Here is an 18,646-nt window from a genome sequence, read left to right on the forward strand (position 1 = left end):
TATTCTTTATCTCGCTTTTCTTTCTTTCTATATATGTATATAGATATATATATATATATATTTTTTTTTTTAAATAGAGTTACTACGTAGTCGATATGTGACTATTTGGCCAAATGTTGGTGCTACAGTAATGTGCAGGGTTTTGTTGACGCCACGGACCATATTAAGGGGTGCTGGCAGATCAAGGCTTGTTCTTGGTTTGATCTGCCATAGTTCATGGGAATGTGTTGGTTTTTTGAATGGTAACGGGGAGGGTGGGGGTGGTTTAATGGTAGACTCAACTGGTTTTATTTTCAAACTTGTATTTTGTCTTATTATGCAGTCATTCTGTTTGATACCTATGACTGACCTTAATATTCTGAGTTTTAATATTAATGGCCTAAATGGCCCTCACAAACGTACAGGTTTTCTGGATTTTTGCGAAGAAGAAAGATTGATAGTGTTAGTTCAAGAATCCCATCTGAAAGAGGAGGATATACACAGGCATAATAATAAGTTTTATGAAGTGGTATCTCACTCATCTTCGGATACTAAAACCATGGGTGTCCTAATATTGGTCCAGATAACTTTAAATATTACTATTTTAGATAAAGGTTGTGATACAGATGGTAGAGTAACACATATAAATAGGAATATTGTATTTCTCTCAGTTTGCCCCTTGTCCTCCTGACCCTACTTTTTTCTCTGTTTTGTCAACCTATCTCTTGAAGTTTTCAGATTCTGAAATTGTATTGGGTGCAGATATGAATTCTGTAATGTCACATATCCTAGATAGATCTGGACCAAACGAATCACACTCTAATCAAGCTTTGTGTTCTGACAAACTTCGGCAATGTGTAACCTCATCCTCGTTGGTGGATAGTTGGCGTTTATTAAATCCTTCTGCTAAGTCTTTCACTTTCTATTCTGCTACTCATAAATCCTATTCGCGAATTGACTATATTTTCATTTCTACTTCTTTATCTTCAGCTGTCCGTGATGCCTATATCTGTTCCTTATCTTTGTCGGATCATGATGGAAATTTGTGCAGATTATCTTTGATCCCTCGGCCATCTCGTGCCACTAGATGGCGTTGTGACAGGATGAAAATTTTTGCAGTCAATTCAGAAATAAATGATCCTCATTTTGGACATTTTGGAATGCAGTTAAAGGGTTTATAAGGAATAACTCCTTCAGAAAAACAGACACAAAAAGATAGTTGAACTGGAATCACAGCTCCAGAATCTGACTAGAGATAATCAGCTTTGTTTCTCAGACAATACACTCAGTAAAATCATGGCGGTTAGGTCCGAACTCAATTCATTACTGAGATCCAGGGCAGAATTCCTGATCCAAAGCTCTAGGCAGAATTATTATTGTCAAGGGAGTAGACCAAGCCACCTTTTAGCCCTAAGATTACGCAACAGTGAAAAAGTTGCTAATATTTCAGCAGTGAAATCCCAATCTGGGCTCATTATGACAGACCCAAAAGACATTAATATTGCCTTTCACTCTTTTAACTCTAACCTCTTTACTACTTCTGCTTATGGTGACCATGACTCTTTTGCATCTTTTCTGTCCAACCTTGATTTACCTAGGCTATCAGATTCGGATTCGGAATACCTGGCTGAACCGATCACTCTTCAGGAGCTGGAGTCAGCAATTCAGTCTATGAACGAGGGGAAATACCCAGGCATAGATGGCATTCCAATTGAATTGTATACTACTTTTTGGTCGGATTTAGGCCCCCTCATGTCAGATATAATAAATGTTTCAGTTACTCAAGGCTCATTTCACACATCTATTAATATAGCTGTTATTTCTCTCTTGTTAAAAAAAGATAAAGATCCGACTTCCCGTTCTAGTTACTGGCCACTTTCTTTGATGGGGACTGATGTTAAATTATATGCTAAAGTACTATCTTGTCATCTAGAGAAATTTATGAATAGGCTAGTTCATCATGACCAAACAGTATTCATTAAATCTTGCTCAGCTTCGGATAACTTACGCAGGTTATATCATATTATTAATTCAAACAATAGTTTGTCCTCCCCTTGCGCAGTATTTTCTCTAGATGCAATGAAAGCTTTCGACAAGCTAGAATAGAACTATTTATGAGCGGTTCTACAGCATCTGGGTCTGGGATGAAGTTTCATAAATATGATAAAAGTTCTGTATGCATCATATTTCTTTGTTTGCTGATGATATCTTATTGTTTTTGGAGAAGCCGTCACGTTCTATTCCTCATGTGTTGAATTTATTTGACCCATTTTGGAGCTCTCTCTGGGTTTAAAATTAATTGGAGTAAGTCAAGTTTACTTCCCCCTCAATTCTAAAATTGATTCCATGTCCCTTTCTATATCTATTCCATTGGTTTAAAACTTTAAGTACTTGGGGATAGATGTTTTTCCTTCCCTGCAGGAAATCGTCTCAAAAAACTATAATGGTATTCTAGCCAAAGTATCCTCAGATTTGGAAAATTGCTCTCGTCTTCCTACTTCTTCTCAGGCCCGTATATCGGTGATTAAAATGAATGTTCTCCCATGTATTAATTTCTTTTCTTCCATGATTCCTCTCGCTCCACCGGTTGGCTACTGGAATAAACTAGATGCATGTGTTTCATGGTATATATGGGATGGAAAACGTCCTCGTATTAAACTGACTACCTTACAGCAATATAGATTACATGGAGGTCTTTTTTTCCCTAATTTTAGACTGTATGCTCAAGCCTTTTCCCTCTGCCCTTTAGCAGTTTGGTTTGATCCTGACACTCCTGTGTCTTGGAGAGCAATTGAGGGATCTATTGTTTATCCGTATAAATTGAAGCATCTTGTTTTTTCGGGAGTTCCTCTTAGGCAGTGTAAATCTCGGTTTGGTCCCATTGTAACCCATCTGCTCTCCACATGGAGGGATGTTGAAAGACGTTCAAAACTAGTTACAAAATGTCATAGGGATTCGCCTATTTTCCACAATAATAACCTGTTGTCAGGCAGTACTCCATTTCATTGTCCGCAATGGACTCATAATAAAGTAAACAGTCTGGGAGATATCTATGATGATAGTAGTTTAAAATCCTTCCAGAATCTTAAACCTCAATATAATCGGCCAGGCACCTCCTTTTTTATGTATTTGTGCATTAGATCGACCCTACGGGTGTATAGGGTGCCTTGGAGCTCTCAACTGCCTGTTCACCCTTTGCACAAACTAATCCTTCCTTCTGAGGAATCTCCCTCCTCTGTTTCAGTCATCTATTTCTTTCTTCTTGAGCATTCATACAAACCTTTATCTATTACAACTGTTTGGGCTAAGGATCTTAATGAGGATGTGCATGTTTTATTTTCCGATCAGGTATGGGGGTATGTTTAAATTGTCTTCTAAAAACCCTATTCACCAAATGATTCATTGGAAATTGCTGCATAGGGTTTACTTGACTCCAATGAAATGTTTTATATGAATCTGTCGTCTTCTCCTAAGTGTAATCTCTGTTCCCAAGGAGTTTTAGGCATGTTTTCGCATTTTTTTTGGGAGTGCCCCTCTCTCTCACCTTTTTGGACTCAGCTCTCACAGGATCTATCATATTTGTTGGGTACTGAGATATGTTTGACTCCACGCCATTTTTTTTTTTACTTCACCTTGTCCATCCAACAAAGATCTTTACTGTTAGCTGCTCTCACAGCAGCAAAGAAATTGCTTGTCAACCGTTGGAATCCTCCTCACGCAATGGACAGTGTCATTATTTGTGCACATATATGAACCAGCAATGTGGTGTCAATGATGTGAAATCAGTTATGAAAGCAGCATGAATTGCTTTAACTTGTAATGTAATATCATGTTTTATCTACTGTAATAGTTTACTGTGTAGGCCTACTTAATCATTTTTTGCCTCTTGTTTGTCTCCCTGCACATGGGGCAACAGACATGAATCACAAGATCAGCAATACTAGATATCCAAACCCACATTTTGCCCAAAAAGGCAGAATAAATTAAACTCAAATAGTTGATAGTTAACACTTTATTGGTAGATTGATACTGATAAGTAATTTGTTGGACGTTGTTCAAACATAAGCATTGTCACGGTAACTTCTAAAGCACTGACTGAATCAGGGAAATTCATTCCAATTAAAAATGAACAGAATTTATAGTTTGTAATCTTTGAATATTGGTTTGCTTTCCAATTAAACAAACCATCAAAATCTAGAAGAAAACTTACACCTAAGAAAATAAGTAAAAGTTAAAATACAAAACTATACACATAAGCATTAAGTATATTAATCTTAATACTTTTAATAAATTTCTACTACATTGCAAAAAATAACAGTTACTGTTTTCTGTCACCCTGTGTCATTTTTGGCTTTAATAAAAAAGAAAAAGAAAATAAGCATACATATACAGACAAAGTATGTACCTACTAAATCTATCCAATACATGTTCCCTAAATTCTGTTTATGCCTGATAATTACATATAAACATGTATGGCATTTTATTAAACTATTAAGCAGTATATATGTGCAAATACTGACTCAGAACAAAAGCCATTTATTCCATAATTTTAGCTCAGTGCAAGTTCTGCAAACAGATGAATATGATTTTCTAATGGCATTGTTTTCTCTGTGTTTACTAAGAGTCAACATTCAAAAGCAGGCTTAAAAGTCTTGCTTTCGTTCTTGATGATTTAGGAATTTGACCAGCCTTGGAGGAACTGGAAGCCTGTGAATTTTCTTCAGCCTCTTGATCCCGAGCAGTTTGCGGATTTTCAGTCTGCAGAGCTGCATGAGTGGGCGTGGAGGCGCTGCAATCAGAACCAGCAAATGAATACACAGGTGACTGAAATCATTTGCATATATGAATAATTTAAGCAAAAGGTATGGGTGCACATACTCGCTTTCTCTTTGATGCACTTCCACTCGTGGTAACTGTCCAGATGTTCAATGATTCGTGCACAGAGTTTCACATGCCCAACATAGTCAAGCAGCACGTCTATAATCGGTCCTGCCCAGCGGGGGTAGTTTTCAGTGGAGATCACCTCACAGAACTAGTAAAAAGTAGTGTAAAATGTGCAATATACACAATATACAATTCAGAAAAAAAATATTACACTGTATGTAGAATTGGCTTCAGGCCACTCACCTGAACACAGGTCTTTTCTACAACTTCATCTGGATCATATCTCAGATTACTCCTAGTCTTTATAGGTGGATGAGGATTGTTGCCATAAACGCAATTGAAACATGACAAGGCATCACAGCCATTATCCATTAGATATTTCAGTAAGGTCAGATACTTCATGCAGAACATAACACTTGCTGGAAAGGCAGTTGGATGAGTTGGGATGTAGGCATTGACATTAGCACCATGTTCCACCAGCAAAGTCACTGTCTGGATGCAACCCTGCCTCAGGGCCACCAGGAGTGGGTTGAACGTGTCTAGGTTTGGATTAGCACCAGCTTTCAGAAGCATGGTGGTAGCATTGACATTGTTGTTCATGACGGCAAAGTATATAGCTGTGCAGCGCCGATCTTCATACATCATAGAACGATCCTCAGACAACATGGCATTAACGTCAAAGCCAGCCTCGATTAGTTCTTCAAGTATATCGTTTCTGTTGCGCTCTGCTGCTAAATGGAGGGGGCTAATACCCGTACGTCTCACTCTGGCCTTGCTTGTGGCTGGGATCAGCATGGATATGATACTGAAAATGAGAAGTTTTGTGTTCTTGAGTGTTATCTTGCTAGTGTACACTAAAATAATCTTGAATGTCAGGTTAGTATTGGACACTATTAGGGTGAAATGACCATAATAAGATTGAAAAATTATTCCATAAGAAGACTAATAATATAAACCTTTGAAAAGTTATGTGATGTAGTGATTAGCAATAGTAAAATTATAGAGGAATAGTTCTAGGGTTGGGAACCAAAATTTTTTGTGAACAGAAGATAATGAGTTTGTTAGGGGCCAGTGATGCAGAATAAGTTTATGCATTTCGCTGCACTGCATGTAAATGTGTTTGACCATTGCGCTCATGTTTTTTTCAGTGTCTCGCACATGACACTGCATTCTGAAAAATGCAGCTAAAGTTAAACTTTATGTGCTAAAGTTAAACTTAAAAAAAACACCTCTGAATCTACAGTGCGGAACGGAATAAACAGCGCAAATAGAATAGTTTGATTTCCGAACAAATAATTAATATGAGCTCAATCATTCCATAGTGAATCAAAAACATACAATGTAAACAAATGGGTTTTATGAGTTGTTTCTTTTTCTTGAATCAGAAACAAAATATATATTCTGATTCACTCTAGTTAATTTAATAAATCAAACATATACAGCTTACAACTAACTGTAAATGACTGTAGTCACAGACTGGTTGTTTTTTATTTGACAGTGTGTAGTTAAAGATACAGTACACCTTAAGCGTAGTCAGTTATTTTTTTCTTAAATGTATTTTTTTGGAATTTTTGCCTTTATTAGGATAGGACAGTATTTAGACAGGAAGTGAAGTGGGACAGAGAGAGAGGGAGGAGGGGATCGGGAAAGGTCTGCGAGCCGGGACTCGAACTTGGGACACCTGAACCGCAACGGCGATATATGTTGATGTGCTTCCTACGAGGCTATTGGCACCGACTACACAGTTTCTTTTAACAGTTAAACACACCTAATGCAATAATTGTAATACATATTTATTGCTTAAAAATACTGAAATAAATTTTAATAGAGCTGTTAAGGAATTTAAATAGTTAAAAGGACCCGGAAGCCAGGATCAACAAATTCTTTACGATTCCCATCCCTAAACATATCATGCTATCAAGAATTATGCTATGGGATGATTAGTTTTACTGTTAGGTGAGAAAAAGGCTCTACACACAATAAACTAGGAGAGTTATAATATGTATGTCAGAAGAAAGAACACTTATCTGAAATTATTTTATTTTGCAAATAAAACCATTTGCTCCTACTTAAGTTAGCTTGAATTAAGGTTACAGGTTACAGGTTACAGGATTAGCACCCTCTTGCCACAGCACTGCTCTAAAACACCAGTTGAGACTTACTTAGTTGCACTGACATTTTTGCAGGTACACCCGAGGAGGTCTTTGCTGAAAATTAATGCAAGATTATGAGATGTACTAAACCTAAACTCTTAACAACCAATGGACTTTGCATATAAATAAACTGTGACCTGAGAAAAGTCCTCCCAAAGCAAATTCATTCATTCATACAAATTCCTTGTTAAGTGAATTCTGAATTAATACCTATCATTGGCACGCTGGGCAGCAATATGGATTGGCAACAGTCCTGTTTTGCCTGGCTTGTTGGCGTCTGCATTTTTAGATAGAAGAAACTCTACAATTTTCTCATGGCCATTTTTACAGGCCTCATACAGTGCTGTGGCTCCATCTGCAGCCTGGCTGTTGAGATCTGCACCTGAATGAGGTGAGATACATTACATGTCAGATGCATTTCATCACAAAGCAACAATGGAAGAGAAACAAAAATGATGTTACCATTTTTTAAAAGCATGCGAAGTGCATCCACTTTTCCACTTTGGGCAGCCACAAAGATAGGACTGATTCCGTACATGCTGGGCATACTGACTTTGGCTCCAGCTTTCATCAGCATCTCACAGATTTCCACATTGTTCCTGCACACACTCTCATGGAGAGCGGTCCAGCCTTGAATACAGCTCTTATTCACAGAGGCGCCGCAATTCAGTAACATGGCAACCATCGCTGGGTTCTCCTTCTCACAAGCTACAGATATGTATAGAAATGATAACATTTTCCATCACACCACTGAAGGCCATATTAAATAAAGAAAAAAATATTAAAATGTATTTTTTAAGAATTTATGTTTTTTAGTAAATTGATGTGGCTCTAGGCTGGTAATCCAGGATTTTAAACCTCAAATGGGGGGGGGGGGGGGGGGGGGGGGTGTTGCTGGGGTTGAAATTGGAATGTTTATATAGGCCATATAGATAGAAAAAATCAGGTGATAGATAGATAGACAGATAATTACTATTATACTGTGATACTTAATGTGATATTACCTTTATAAAGGGCAGTCTCCCTCTCCTTATTGGCAATATCAGGATCAGCTCCTTTCTCCAGAAGACACTCCACACATGCAAGATTTTCCCTGGTCACAGCTATCATTAAAGCAGTCTGCTCTTTCAAAGTGCGCTGGTTGATCATCCCAGGTTGAGCTATGAGATTAGTGTTCATGATCAAAGCCAGAATAAACTGTTGGAGCTCGGCTAAATAAAGTTCAATGGAGTAATTGTCAAATGAGTGCATTCTACCTCTCAGGATAATTTTAATACATTGATCTTGTCCATAATATGCCGCCTCGTGCAAAGGATTCCATCCATCTTTATTTGGTTTAAGAAAGTTGCACCCAGGTTGTTTAACCAACAGTCTCACTGATCCCACATCTCCTTCTGAAATGGCCTTAACAATAGGCTCAAGCACCCTAAAGAAGAATCTGCTTTCACTTATATGCATTTAGTGTTGCAGGTGAGATGTTCATTACCCCTCTCATATACATAAATATTAAAACATATAACATTTATTACCATTCAGAAGTTTGAGGTCTTGTGCATCACAACTGTTTTCGACATTGATAATAAGAAATGCTTCTTGAGAAGCACATTAGCAGTATTAGAATTAGAATTATTTTGCCATCACAGGAATAAATTACATTTTAAAACAATTGTAATAATATTTCACAATATTACTGTTTTACTGTATTTTTTTATAAATAAATGCAGCCTAAGTGAGCATGAAATTTCTTTCAAAGACATTACAAAATCTTTTTAATCTTGTATATTTTTATGCAGTTGAATTACTGTATGATGACACTGAAACATATATGGTCATATCTAAAACATATTTACTAATGTATGGCTCGTCGAGCACACAAAGAACCATACATTTCTTGCATATATGCTTACTAATGTGTACACATTGTCATATAATTGTGCGATCACTCACTCTTCAGACTCAGGGGCGACTTGCATACTTCCATCGTATTTTCGGTACATCACCATTCGCTTGCCATAACCAGTCATAAAGTGACTTACTGAACTCACATCCTGTGGATTTATTGTTTCTCTTTGGACAAAAAAAGAATTGAGTTGATATGAGTTACATTTATGTTCCATTAGATCTCTAGCTATTGCACAATCACTGGACTGCCACTGAAAGGGGATGGGATCATTTTCAGATTTTTTTTTTTTTTTTTTAACCAACAGTATTTTCAAATTAAATTACTTCTGTGTTATCTTTGCAATTAGACAAAAATCTACCACTGGAAGATTAGTTTTAAAGTCAGATTACTGGGGAAATTTAAACAAGTGGATTGGGGCACAGCAAAGGATAGTGTTTCTATTTTTATGCTCGGTGGCATGTAAACATCTTGAACTATCCTTGCTCCTCTTTCTAATGTTGGCCTTTGAATGAAGAGGAACAGGTGTGAGGCAGTTGTGTCAGTCATCGGAGAAGATGCAGTAGGCATCTGTAATTGATATTGTGACCCTCCTTGTGAGATGAATCATCAAAACTTGACTGGAAATTTTATGTGGCAATACACTGATGTGTATGTTTTGATAGGTTTTACATGCAGTCTTGTTAATTTCCTGTACTGCATAAATAATATAATATAAATATCTATTTAGAAGAAAAAAATAGCTTGCTATATAAGTTTGAAAATAAACATGTTGAAAATCTGTGAAGATATTTTATAGTTAGCTGATGCACTCAGTAAAGGTCAGTGTGAGTATGATGTACTAAGCACTGGTTATTTTTATATGCACAGTGAGAGTTTGATTTATGACAGCAACTCATTTCAGTTTGAATGAAGCACATCAAACTGTACCTGGGTGGATTGGCGGGACATGCAGATGGTTCTAGCTGCTGCTGGGTACGATGTGATGGTGGATCTCGGCGTGGGCCTGCTGGCCTGTTTAAAGCAACAGGGGTCTTTTCGGTGCCTGACCCAAAGTCCTGGGCATCTGTGATGCTTCGCTCAATTGCCAACTGCATGAGCTCTTCATCAGACAGGTTGCTATAGAGACTGTAGTCAGCAAATTCCAGGTTGGTGTCTGTGGGACCCGGCATGGACACACGGGCGGCTGCCATGATGGATCCTGAGACAAGCAAAACATTCATTACTTAATTAAACTACTGGACTAACATCTGTTCACTTGCATACTTATCACAGAAAACTGTTATTGGAAATCTCATTAGCTTGGTTGATTAGGACAGACAATTAAATTCTTTAATGGTAAATCTGACAGATTTTTGATTTAATGTTTTTGTAAAAAGTGGTTGAGCATGAAATAAATGTATTTCAAAATAAGTTTTAGTATATATATATATATACACACACACATACACACTCACTGGCCACTTTATTAGGTACACCTTGCTAGTACCGGGTTGGACCCCCTTTTGCCTTCAGAACTGCCTTAATTCTTCATGGCATAGATTCAACAAGGTGTTGGAAACCTTCCTCAGAGATTTTGGTCCATATTGACATGATAGCATCACGCGGTTGCTGCAGATTTGCCGGCTGCACATCCATGATGCGAATCTCCTGTTCCACCACATCCCAAATGTGCTCTATTGGATTGAGATCTGGTGACTGTGGAGGTTTGAGTAAAGTGAACTCATTGTCATGTTCAAGAAACCAGTCTGAGATGATTTGAGCTTTGTGACATGGTGCATTATCCTGCTGGAAGTAGCAATCAGAAGATGGGTACACTGTAGTCATAAAGGGACGGACATGGTCAGCAACAATACTCAGGTAGGCTGTGGCGTTTAAACGATGCTCAATTGGTACTAAGGGCCACAAAGTATGCCAAGAAAATATCCCCCACACCATTACACCACCACCACCAGCCTGAACCATTGAGACAAGGCAGGATGGATCCATGCTTTCATGTTCTTTACGCCAAATTCTGACCCTACCATCTGAATGTCGCAGCAGAAATCGAGACTCATCAGACCAGGCAACGTTTTTCCAATCTTTTCTTGTCCAATTTTGGTAAGCCTGTGCGAATTGTAGCCCATCTGCTTCAGGGTTCGACGTGTTGTGCGTTCAGAGATGGTATTCTGCATACCTTGGTTGTAATGAGTGGTTATTTGAGTTGCCTTTCTATCATTTCTAACCATTCTGCCCATTCTCCTCTGACCTCTGACATCAACAAGGCATTTTCGTCCACACAGCTGCCGCTCACTGGATAATTTCTCTTTTTCGGACCATTCTCTGTAAACCCTAGAGATGGTTGTCCGTGAAAATCCCAGTAGATCAGCAGTTTTTGAAATACTCAGACCAGCCAATCTGGCACCAGCAACCATTCCACGTTCAAAGTCACTTAAATCCCCTTTCTTCCCCATTATGATGCTCGGTTTGAACTTCAGCAAGTCATCTTCACTACATCTAGATGCCTAAATGCATGGAGTTGCTGCCATGTGATTGGCTGATTAGCAATTTTTGTTACCAAGCAATTGAACAGGTGTACCTAATAAAGTGGCCTTGAGTGTATATTCAGGTGCATGTGTAATAACTTGCGAAAACTTGTCTTTTCTGATGCACTCAACCAAGTGTACTAACCACGACCTTGCCCCTCCCCACCTACCCCGACCATTCAAATTTCCATAGAAGGGATTTATTTAAATTATTCTAATGGGCCGCTTTGTGATATCAAAACATCCGGAAAATAAGTCTGTAGTCCAAACGAGCCGTTCGTTGTAGTTCTTGATTAAACGAAATATCTCCCTTTGGAGTGGACTTTGAGATCTGTAACTGTAGATATTTTTTATGCCCAAACATACACACTACACTGACTAAAATTCAAAAAGTGAAAAAGCATAATAGGACCCCTTTAAAGAAAAAAAAAAAGTTTGAAATGTTTTACTTTAGGCTACATCTAATGAATCTATAATATCACTTTTGAAATAAGTTACAGAAAAAAAACTTTTTCACAATATTCTAATTCTAATTTTGAGCTGCACCTGTATAAAGCCCAGGGCTGCGTTCAGCACCGAAAAAACGGTGCAAAACGTTTATTAAACGGAAACGGTAGTGCGTTGAACACCCTGTTCTGATGGCGCAAGTGTTGCAACTATGGAAGCTGAGAAAGCCATTCTTTGTGTTCTTTTTGAAGAATTTTCAGAGCCTGATAAAATCGGTATAAATAAGTGTTTAATACTGCAAAATACGCTCGATGCTACAGTCACTGCCCTTGCCGTCCAGAATAAAAGAGAACATCCTAACGTATCTCAAACCCCGTTGCACACCGTTTCCAGGAAACATGTCGTTCAACCCGGAAACCGTAGCAAAACGTTGGGCACCGGTGTGAACCTGAACGTGCCCCAGGTAGCCAGCGCAATCGGGCCAATTGCGGCTGAGTGTCGGCTCACTCAGTAATGGTTGCCAGATTTGGATTGGCTTTGGATGTGTGGATTTGGCCCGATTTTCACTGAGACACGGCACATTTAGCCACATTCGGCCCAATTATGGACCATTAGGACTGGTCTGATTTTGGCTGACTGTGAGTGCGCATCTTAGTTTCAGTTTCTGTTTTACTCGCTCCGTGTCCAATAAAGCAATATAAATACTAAAATATTGCTTTAATCTAGACGCAGAGAAAAATATTGCGGATGCGGTAAAGAAAACTGTGACTCCGCTGTATTCCAAAGAACGCACTGCACAGGGATCTTCTATGGGTTCGTGCGCTTGCGCGTGGACAATGACTTACTTCTTGCGTTGTCATCCCGGCGGGAGGTGTGCTAACAGGGCTTGCAGCAGGTGATTCGGTCGTGCCATTAAACTGCCTTGTGTTCTTTTTGCCATGGTGGCTGTATGATGCTATATGATGCTAACTGCAGAATGGATTTCAAGGACTGCGCGCACAGATCTACGGCCAATGTTGAATCCAACGTTTATATTTTTCCTATGAATCTTTGAGTTAACGTACTAAACATGAGTGGAATGAATTTGCACGGCAGCGCCCCCACACCTTGATGCTCATGACAAGAATAGTTATCTTTACTGAAGTGAATTAGGTTTAAATCGCTGTCATGCATGAATGAATTATATTTTTGCAATTTTACACATAATAATCCAAGATGATCACATTACACAAAACTGAAATTGCACGTCACAATAACACATTGTCAATATTTTTTGAGACCCCCCAAAATTTCACAAATCACGTTTTCAGGGGAGCCCATGTCTTATTAAGGGGAGCCGAGCTCCCCCTAGCTCTCCCGTAGTTCGCACCCTGCTCGTCTGTGTGATTGTGGCCCAATGCCAGTGGTGTTGGCTCAGTTTCAGTACTCAGACTTGGGCCAGTACTGACTAAGTGTTTAATTTCTCGTCTGTGTGATTGTGGCCCAATGCCAGTGGTGTTGGCTCAGTTTCAGTACTCAGACTTGGGCCAGTACTGACTAAGTGTTTCATTTCTCATCTGTGTGATTGTGGCCCAATGCCAGTGGTGTTGGCTCAGTTTCAGTACTCTGACTTTGGCCAGTACTGGCTAAGTGTTTCATTTCTCGTCTGTGTGATTGTGGCCCAATGCCAGTGGTGTTGGCTCAGTTTCAGTACTCTGACTTTGGCCAGTACTGGCTAAGTGTTTCATTTCTCGTCTGTGTGATTGTGGCCCAATGCCAGTGGTGTTGGCTCAGTTTCAGTACTCTGACTTTGGCCAGTACTGGCTAAGTGTTTCATTTCTCGTCTGTGTGATTGTGGCCCAATGCCAGTGGTGTTGGCTCAGCTTCAGTACCCAGACTCGGGCCAGTACCGGCTAAGTGTTACAATTCTTGTCAACGTGATTGTGGCCCAGTGTATTTGGGCCGATTCTGGGGCGTCATTCATCCCATGTCCGTGCCGAGACTGGCAACCGCAGCCGGGCCGAGTTATTTCTTCCAGCCTGCTGGATCTGGGCCATTATTGGGCCAAACCATTTTAGCTACCTGGGAGGCTATGTTCTGTCAGTTTTTGGGATGGACAACCGTATTTTCTTTACAGTTGTCTCGAAATAACCCATTCGCAGCTTACAGTTGTGTTACAGCACCACTGACAAACATCTAATCTATTAACATGTGTGGTAAGTAGGCTACTGCCGCTCCATAGTATAAACATGTGATCGCAAAACTCCAAAGTGAAAGTAAAACGGTCCTGCGCACGTGCATTAAAAAGCATTTTCAATGCCCCTCATATTAATTAACGGCTCACTGATGCCCGCAGTTAATATACAGTATAATTACCCGATGATATAATTGCGAGAGAAAGTATTGGAATATATTTTTTGAGTAGTTTAATACCTTATGAGCAGTTGATTTATGCTAATGGATGGACTGCTATGTTAATAAGTGCTGTCATTCTGTTACGTTTATTATATTAATATGTTTCAGCATGTTACAATCATTATATGGCTTGAGTTAAGATCTTTAAATAAATTAAACAGTTTGTTATCATACAGATTAAAAACATCCAAAATAAAAATTGTTCACATAATGTATGTGTATACTGTGTATATTTATTATGTATATAGAAATACACACTCACTTAGGCTTCAGTATATATTTTGAAAATATTTACATGTATTTACATTATATTCATATAATTTATATATAAATATATTTAATATATTAACATAACATATTGTTCTGAAATGTATACATGTGTGTATTTATATTAACATAATATATATATATATATATACTAAAATATATTTAAAATACATTTATTTCATGCTAAGTATACTACAAACATATTTACATATCTATGTGCTTAATAAAAGCACCCTGCAATTGTGCTTTTGGTATAATAAACTGGTATACTTAAAGTCTGCTAAATTGGAACAACTAATTTTGTGCTTAATGCACTTTAATTGTGCTGAAGTAGTGCTGAGTTTAACTAAAGATATACTGAAGTATATTTGATTGTGCTAAAGTGGAACTATTGCAAGTAGTTCCAACATGATGGCGGCGCACAGTGGTGCAGCGGCTACTCAAGCTCCCGGGACTAAGCCTTATTAAATATTTTTGAGGCTGTTTTTCAGCACTAGTTTAGCACTAAATTTGCGTATAAAGTATAGTTCAACTGAACTAATGCGTATAAAGTATAGTCCAAGCGAACTTATGGTCATCATGGATAGTTTGGTTATTACAATCTCACCAAAGCTGAAATCCGCACTTGGAAGACAGCGGCTTCTGAGGACAACGGAGTGGTGCAGTAGAGTGCGGGGAGCAGCGGACAAGAGGAAACGATGTGCCCGGAGACAAAAGAGGGGGAAAAGGGCGGGTGTGTTGGCACAGTTAAAGCTCACAGGCCGCCGATTCCAACTCTCTTTCTGGCCATTGTCTGCTCTTTGGATAACAAAGTGGACCTGTTACGTCTGAGGCTGAATGTTTCCATAGAGATGAGGAACTGTGCTGTTCTCTGTCTAACGGAGACCTAGCTAAATTAAAACATGCCGGACTCAGCCTTCCAGATTGACGGTCTACAGTTTTTCCGGGCGGACCGTGACCACCGGTCGGGGAAAACACGGGGAGGAGGACTCTGTGTGTACGTGAATGAAGGTTGGTGTACAAACTGTGGACTGGTAAAAAGTTATTGCTCTGAAGTGATAGAATTTATGACCGTGAAATGTCGGCCGTACTATTTGCCACGGGAGTTTACTGCGGTGTTTATCACCATTGTTTACATCGCGCCGGGTGCAAATGCTAATGCTAACGAAGTGCTACAGGAGTTATATGACCATCAGCTCGCTGCAGACTAAGCACCCGGAGGCGTTTTACGTGGTTGCGGGAGACTTTAATCACGTGAAACTCTGTCCAGTTTTTACCAGCATGTTACCATCCCCACAAGGGGAGATAACACTCTGGACTGTGTGTACACTAACATCCACGCATACAGGGCTTTTCCTCGCCCCCATCTTGGCTTCTCCGACCATATCTCCATCCTGTTAGCACCAGCTTACCGCCCTCTGCTGAGACGGATTAGGCCAACAAAAAAGATTGTCACTGTGTGGCTTTCAGTGCACAGATTGGCAGGTCTTTAGAGACGCATCTACGTGTGAGGGAGAGGTGGAACTGGAGAAATATACTTCCTCCATCCTCGGTTTCATTTCCAAGTGTGCTGATGATGCTGCCATCACCAGGACAGTAACATGCTTTCCGAATCAGAAACCCTGGCTGAATGCTGAGGTGAGAGCTCTGCTGAGAGCTAGAGATGCTGCTTTCAGGGCAGGTGAGGCATCAGCGCTGAAAGTGGCGAGCAAAGAACTGACGGCAGGCATCGCGAGGGCTAAAGCCACATACGCTCGGAAGATTCAGGGGCATTTTACCTCCAACGACCCCCGGAGCATGAGGAAGGGCATTAAGTGCATCATGGACTATAACACCAGGGATGCACAATGCCCAAGGGATCCCTCTTTACCAGATGCACTCAACAGGTTCTATGCTCGCTTCGAGGATCCTGACACCCCCCCCCCCCCCCCTGCATTAGACTTATACCACCTTTTGGTGACACGCCCCTTAGTGTGTCCATAGTTGATGTGAGGAGGACACTTAAAGGAATCAACCCCCGCAAAGCTGCAGGCCCTGATAATATCCCAGGACGGGTACTGAAGGACTGTGCACACCAGCTGTCTGAGGTGTTTACAGACATCTTTAACACTTCACTGTCAATGGCATCTGTCCCCACCTGTTTAAAGACTGCCACCATTGTCCCCGTCCCAAAGTGCTCCACAGTGACAGGCCTGAATGACTATCGACCTATAGCCCTTACCCCAGTAGTCATGAAGTGCTTCGAGAGGTTGGTCATGGCCCACATTAAAGATTCCATCGACGTCACTGTGGACTCCCACCAGTATGCCTACAAGAAAAACCGCTCCACGGATGACGCTATTTCATCAGTGGTTCACACAGCCCTCACCCACCTGGAGAGCAGAAACTCCCATGTTCATCTGCTCTTCCTGGACTTCTCCTCGGCTTTTAATATCATCCCACAGACCCTGGTACAGAAGCTCTCGTCCCTTGGTCTGAGTCCTACACTGGGGAACTGGGTCCTGGACTTCCTGACAAATAGACCTCAGACTGTCAGGATCCACAACACCATCTCTTCCGCCATCACTCTCAGCACTGGCTCGCCACAGGGCTGTGTGCTGAGCCCCCTCCTGTTCACTCTGCTGACGTATGACTGCTCGACGAGACACCCTAGCTGCCATATAGTGAAGTTTGTGGACGACACAGCAGTAGTGGGACGCATCATTGACAATGATGAGTCGGAATACAGAGAGGAGGTGGAACACCTGATGCAGTGGTGCAGAGGAAACAACCTCTGCATCAACGTGAAGAAGACCAAGGAGATGGTGGTGGATTTTAGAAGAGACAGGCGCCCTCCTCCTCCTTTGTACATTGGAGGAGTAGCTGTGGAAGTGGTTTCTAGCTTCAGGTGCCTGGGTGTGTATATAACCGAGGACCTCACCTGGAGCACCAATACCACCCGGCTGGTTAGGAAGGCCCACCAGCGTCTCTATTTCCACAGGAAGTTGCGGCGAGCTGGACTTGGGAGCTCAGTTCTGAGGAGTTTCTATCATTGCGGGGTGGAGAGTGTCCTCTGCACCTGTATCACTGTGTGGTACGGCAGCTGTACTGCTGCTGAGAGGAAGGCTCTGCAGCGGGTGGTAGGGGCTGCACAGAAGACCGTGGGGAGCAGGCTTCCCACCATCATAGACCTTTACACAGCACGATGTAGGGGGAGGGCCCTCCACATCATGAAGGACTCCACTCACCCTGCACACGGACTCTTTGAACTCCTTCCCTCAGGCAGACGGCTGAGGAGCATCCGGAGTAGGACCACCAGGCTCAGAAACAGCTTCTTTCCTGAAGCTGTTAGACTGTTGAACTCTAGCCATGTTCTGTAGGCACTCCCTCTCCCCTTCCGACATGCGCATACACGCATACACACATACACACTGACTTGCACTACAAAAAACACTTTATCCATCCACCTGAGTTCTAATTTCGTATCATAACATGAATGTGAGCTGGTATGACAATAAAAGATCCTTGAATCCTTGAATCCTTAAAATAACAGATCCATCTCTCAACATTTTTGCAATATTAATACACCAATGTACTGCAAATTCATTCAAAACATACTAACAAACGCCAGAAAAAACCTTACCACTACTTACTTCAAAAGTAGTAAGTAGTGCTACTTACCACTTCAAAATGTTTTACTTTTCTTTTTCCCTTCCTTAACTATGTGTCAGATTTCCAAACAGAAAAGGTTGTTTTGTTTATCCCAATGTCTGGTGGCACACTTGACACTTGCTTGCACTGGGACCTGTTGAGCTCTCTGCAAAGAGAGGCATTTAACTGTCACCCCACACCCGACTGTTTAGAGTACATTCTGAGTACACGTGATACACAGTATGCCAAGATCAACCTCTTAGCTATTGTTGTTCTTGAGGGGTTGCAGACCTGGTGTAGATTGCATAAAAAATATTTGGGCTCTAGTGCAATGAATTGTGCTTCCAGAAATATATTAGCTGAAAATACCCAATACAGATAATTTCTTGATTAAAGTGGATTTATAAAGATAATTAAAAAAACAATTTAAGCATGTATGTATCTGTAAATAATATTGCCTTCCCTTC

At 40.4% G+C, this 18,646-nt stretch overlaps 1 protein-coding gene across 2 annotated transcripts; it reads right to left on the minus strand.

Moving 5' to 3' along the window:
* Nucleotides 1-3,974: 3,974 nt before the first annotated feature.
* asb2a.1 (ankyrin repeat and SOCS box containing 2a, tandem duplicate 1) lies at nt 3,975-18,370 on the minus strand. Of its 2 annotated transcripts, none has more exons than XM_079433332.1 (11): nt 18,210-18,370; nt 9,847-10,117; nt 8,964-9,083; nt 8,273-8,442; nt 8,021-8,176; nt 7,479-7,724; nt 7,227-7,398; nt 7,026-7,070; nt 5,107-5,668; nt 4,858-5,011; nt 3,975-4,768 (listed from the first exon to the last, which is right to left on the minus strand). In XM_079433332.1, exons 2-11 carry the CDS (start codon nt 10,107-10,109, stop codon nt 4,623-4,625), a joined length of 2,034 nt encoding a protein of 677 aa, XP_079289458.1. In that variant the 5' UTR covers nt 10,110-10,117; nt 18,210-18,370; the 3' UTR covers nt 3,975-4,622. The 2 variants fall into 2 exon arrangements, with proteins under 2 accessions (XP_079289458.1, XP_079289459.1); XM_079433333.1 differs by lacking the exon at nt 18,210-18,370 and adding an exon at nt 17,777-17,869.
* Between the last annotated feature and the right edge of the window lie 276 nt (nt 18,371-18,646).

Source organism: Barbus barbus (genome assembly GCF_936440315.1).
Source record: "Barbus barbus genome assembly, chromosome: 14".
In the NCBI taxonomy this organism is placed as follows: domain Eukaryota; kingdom Metazoa; phylum Chordata; class Actinopteri; order Cypriniformes; family Cyprinidae; genus Barbus; species Barbus barbus.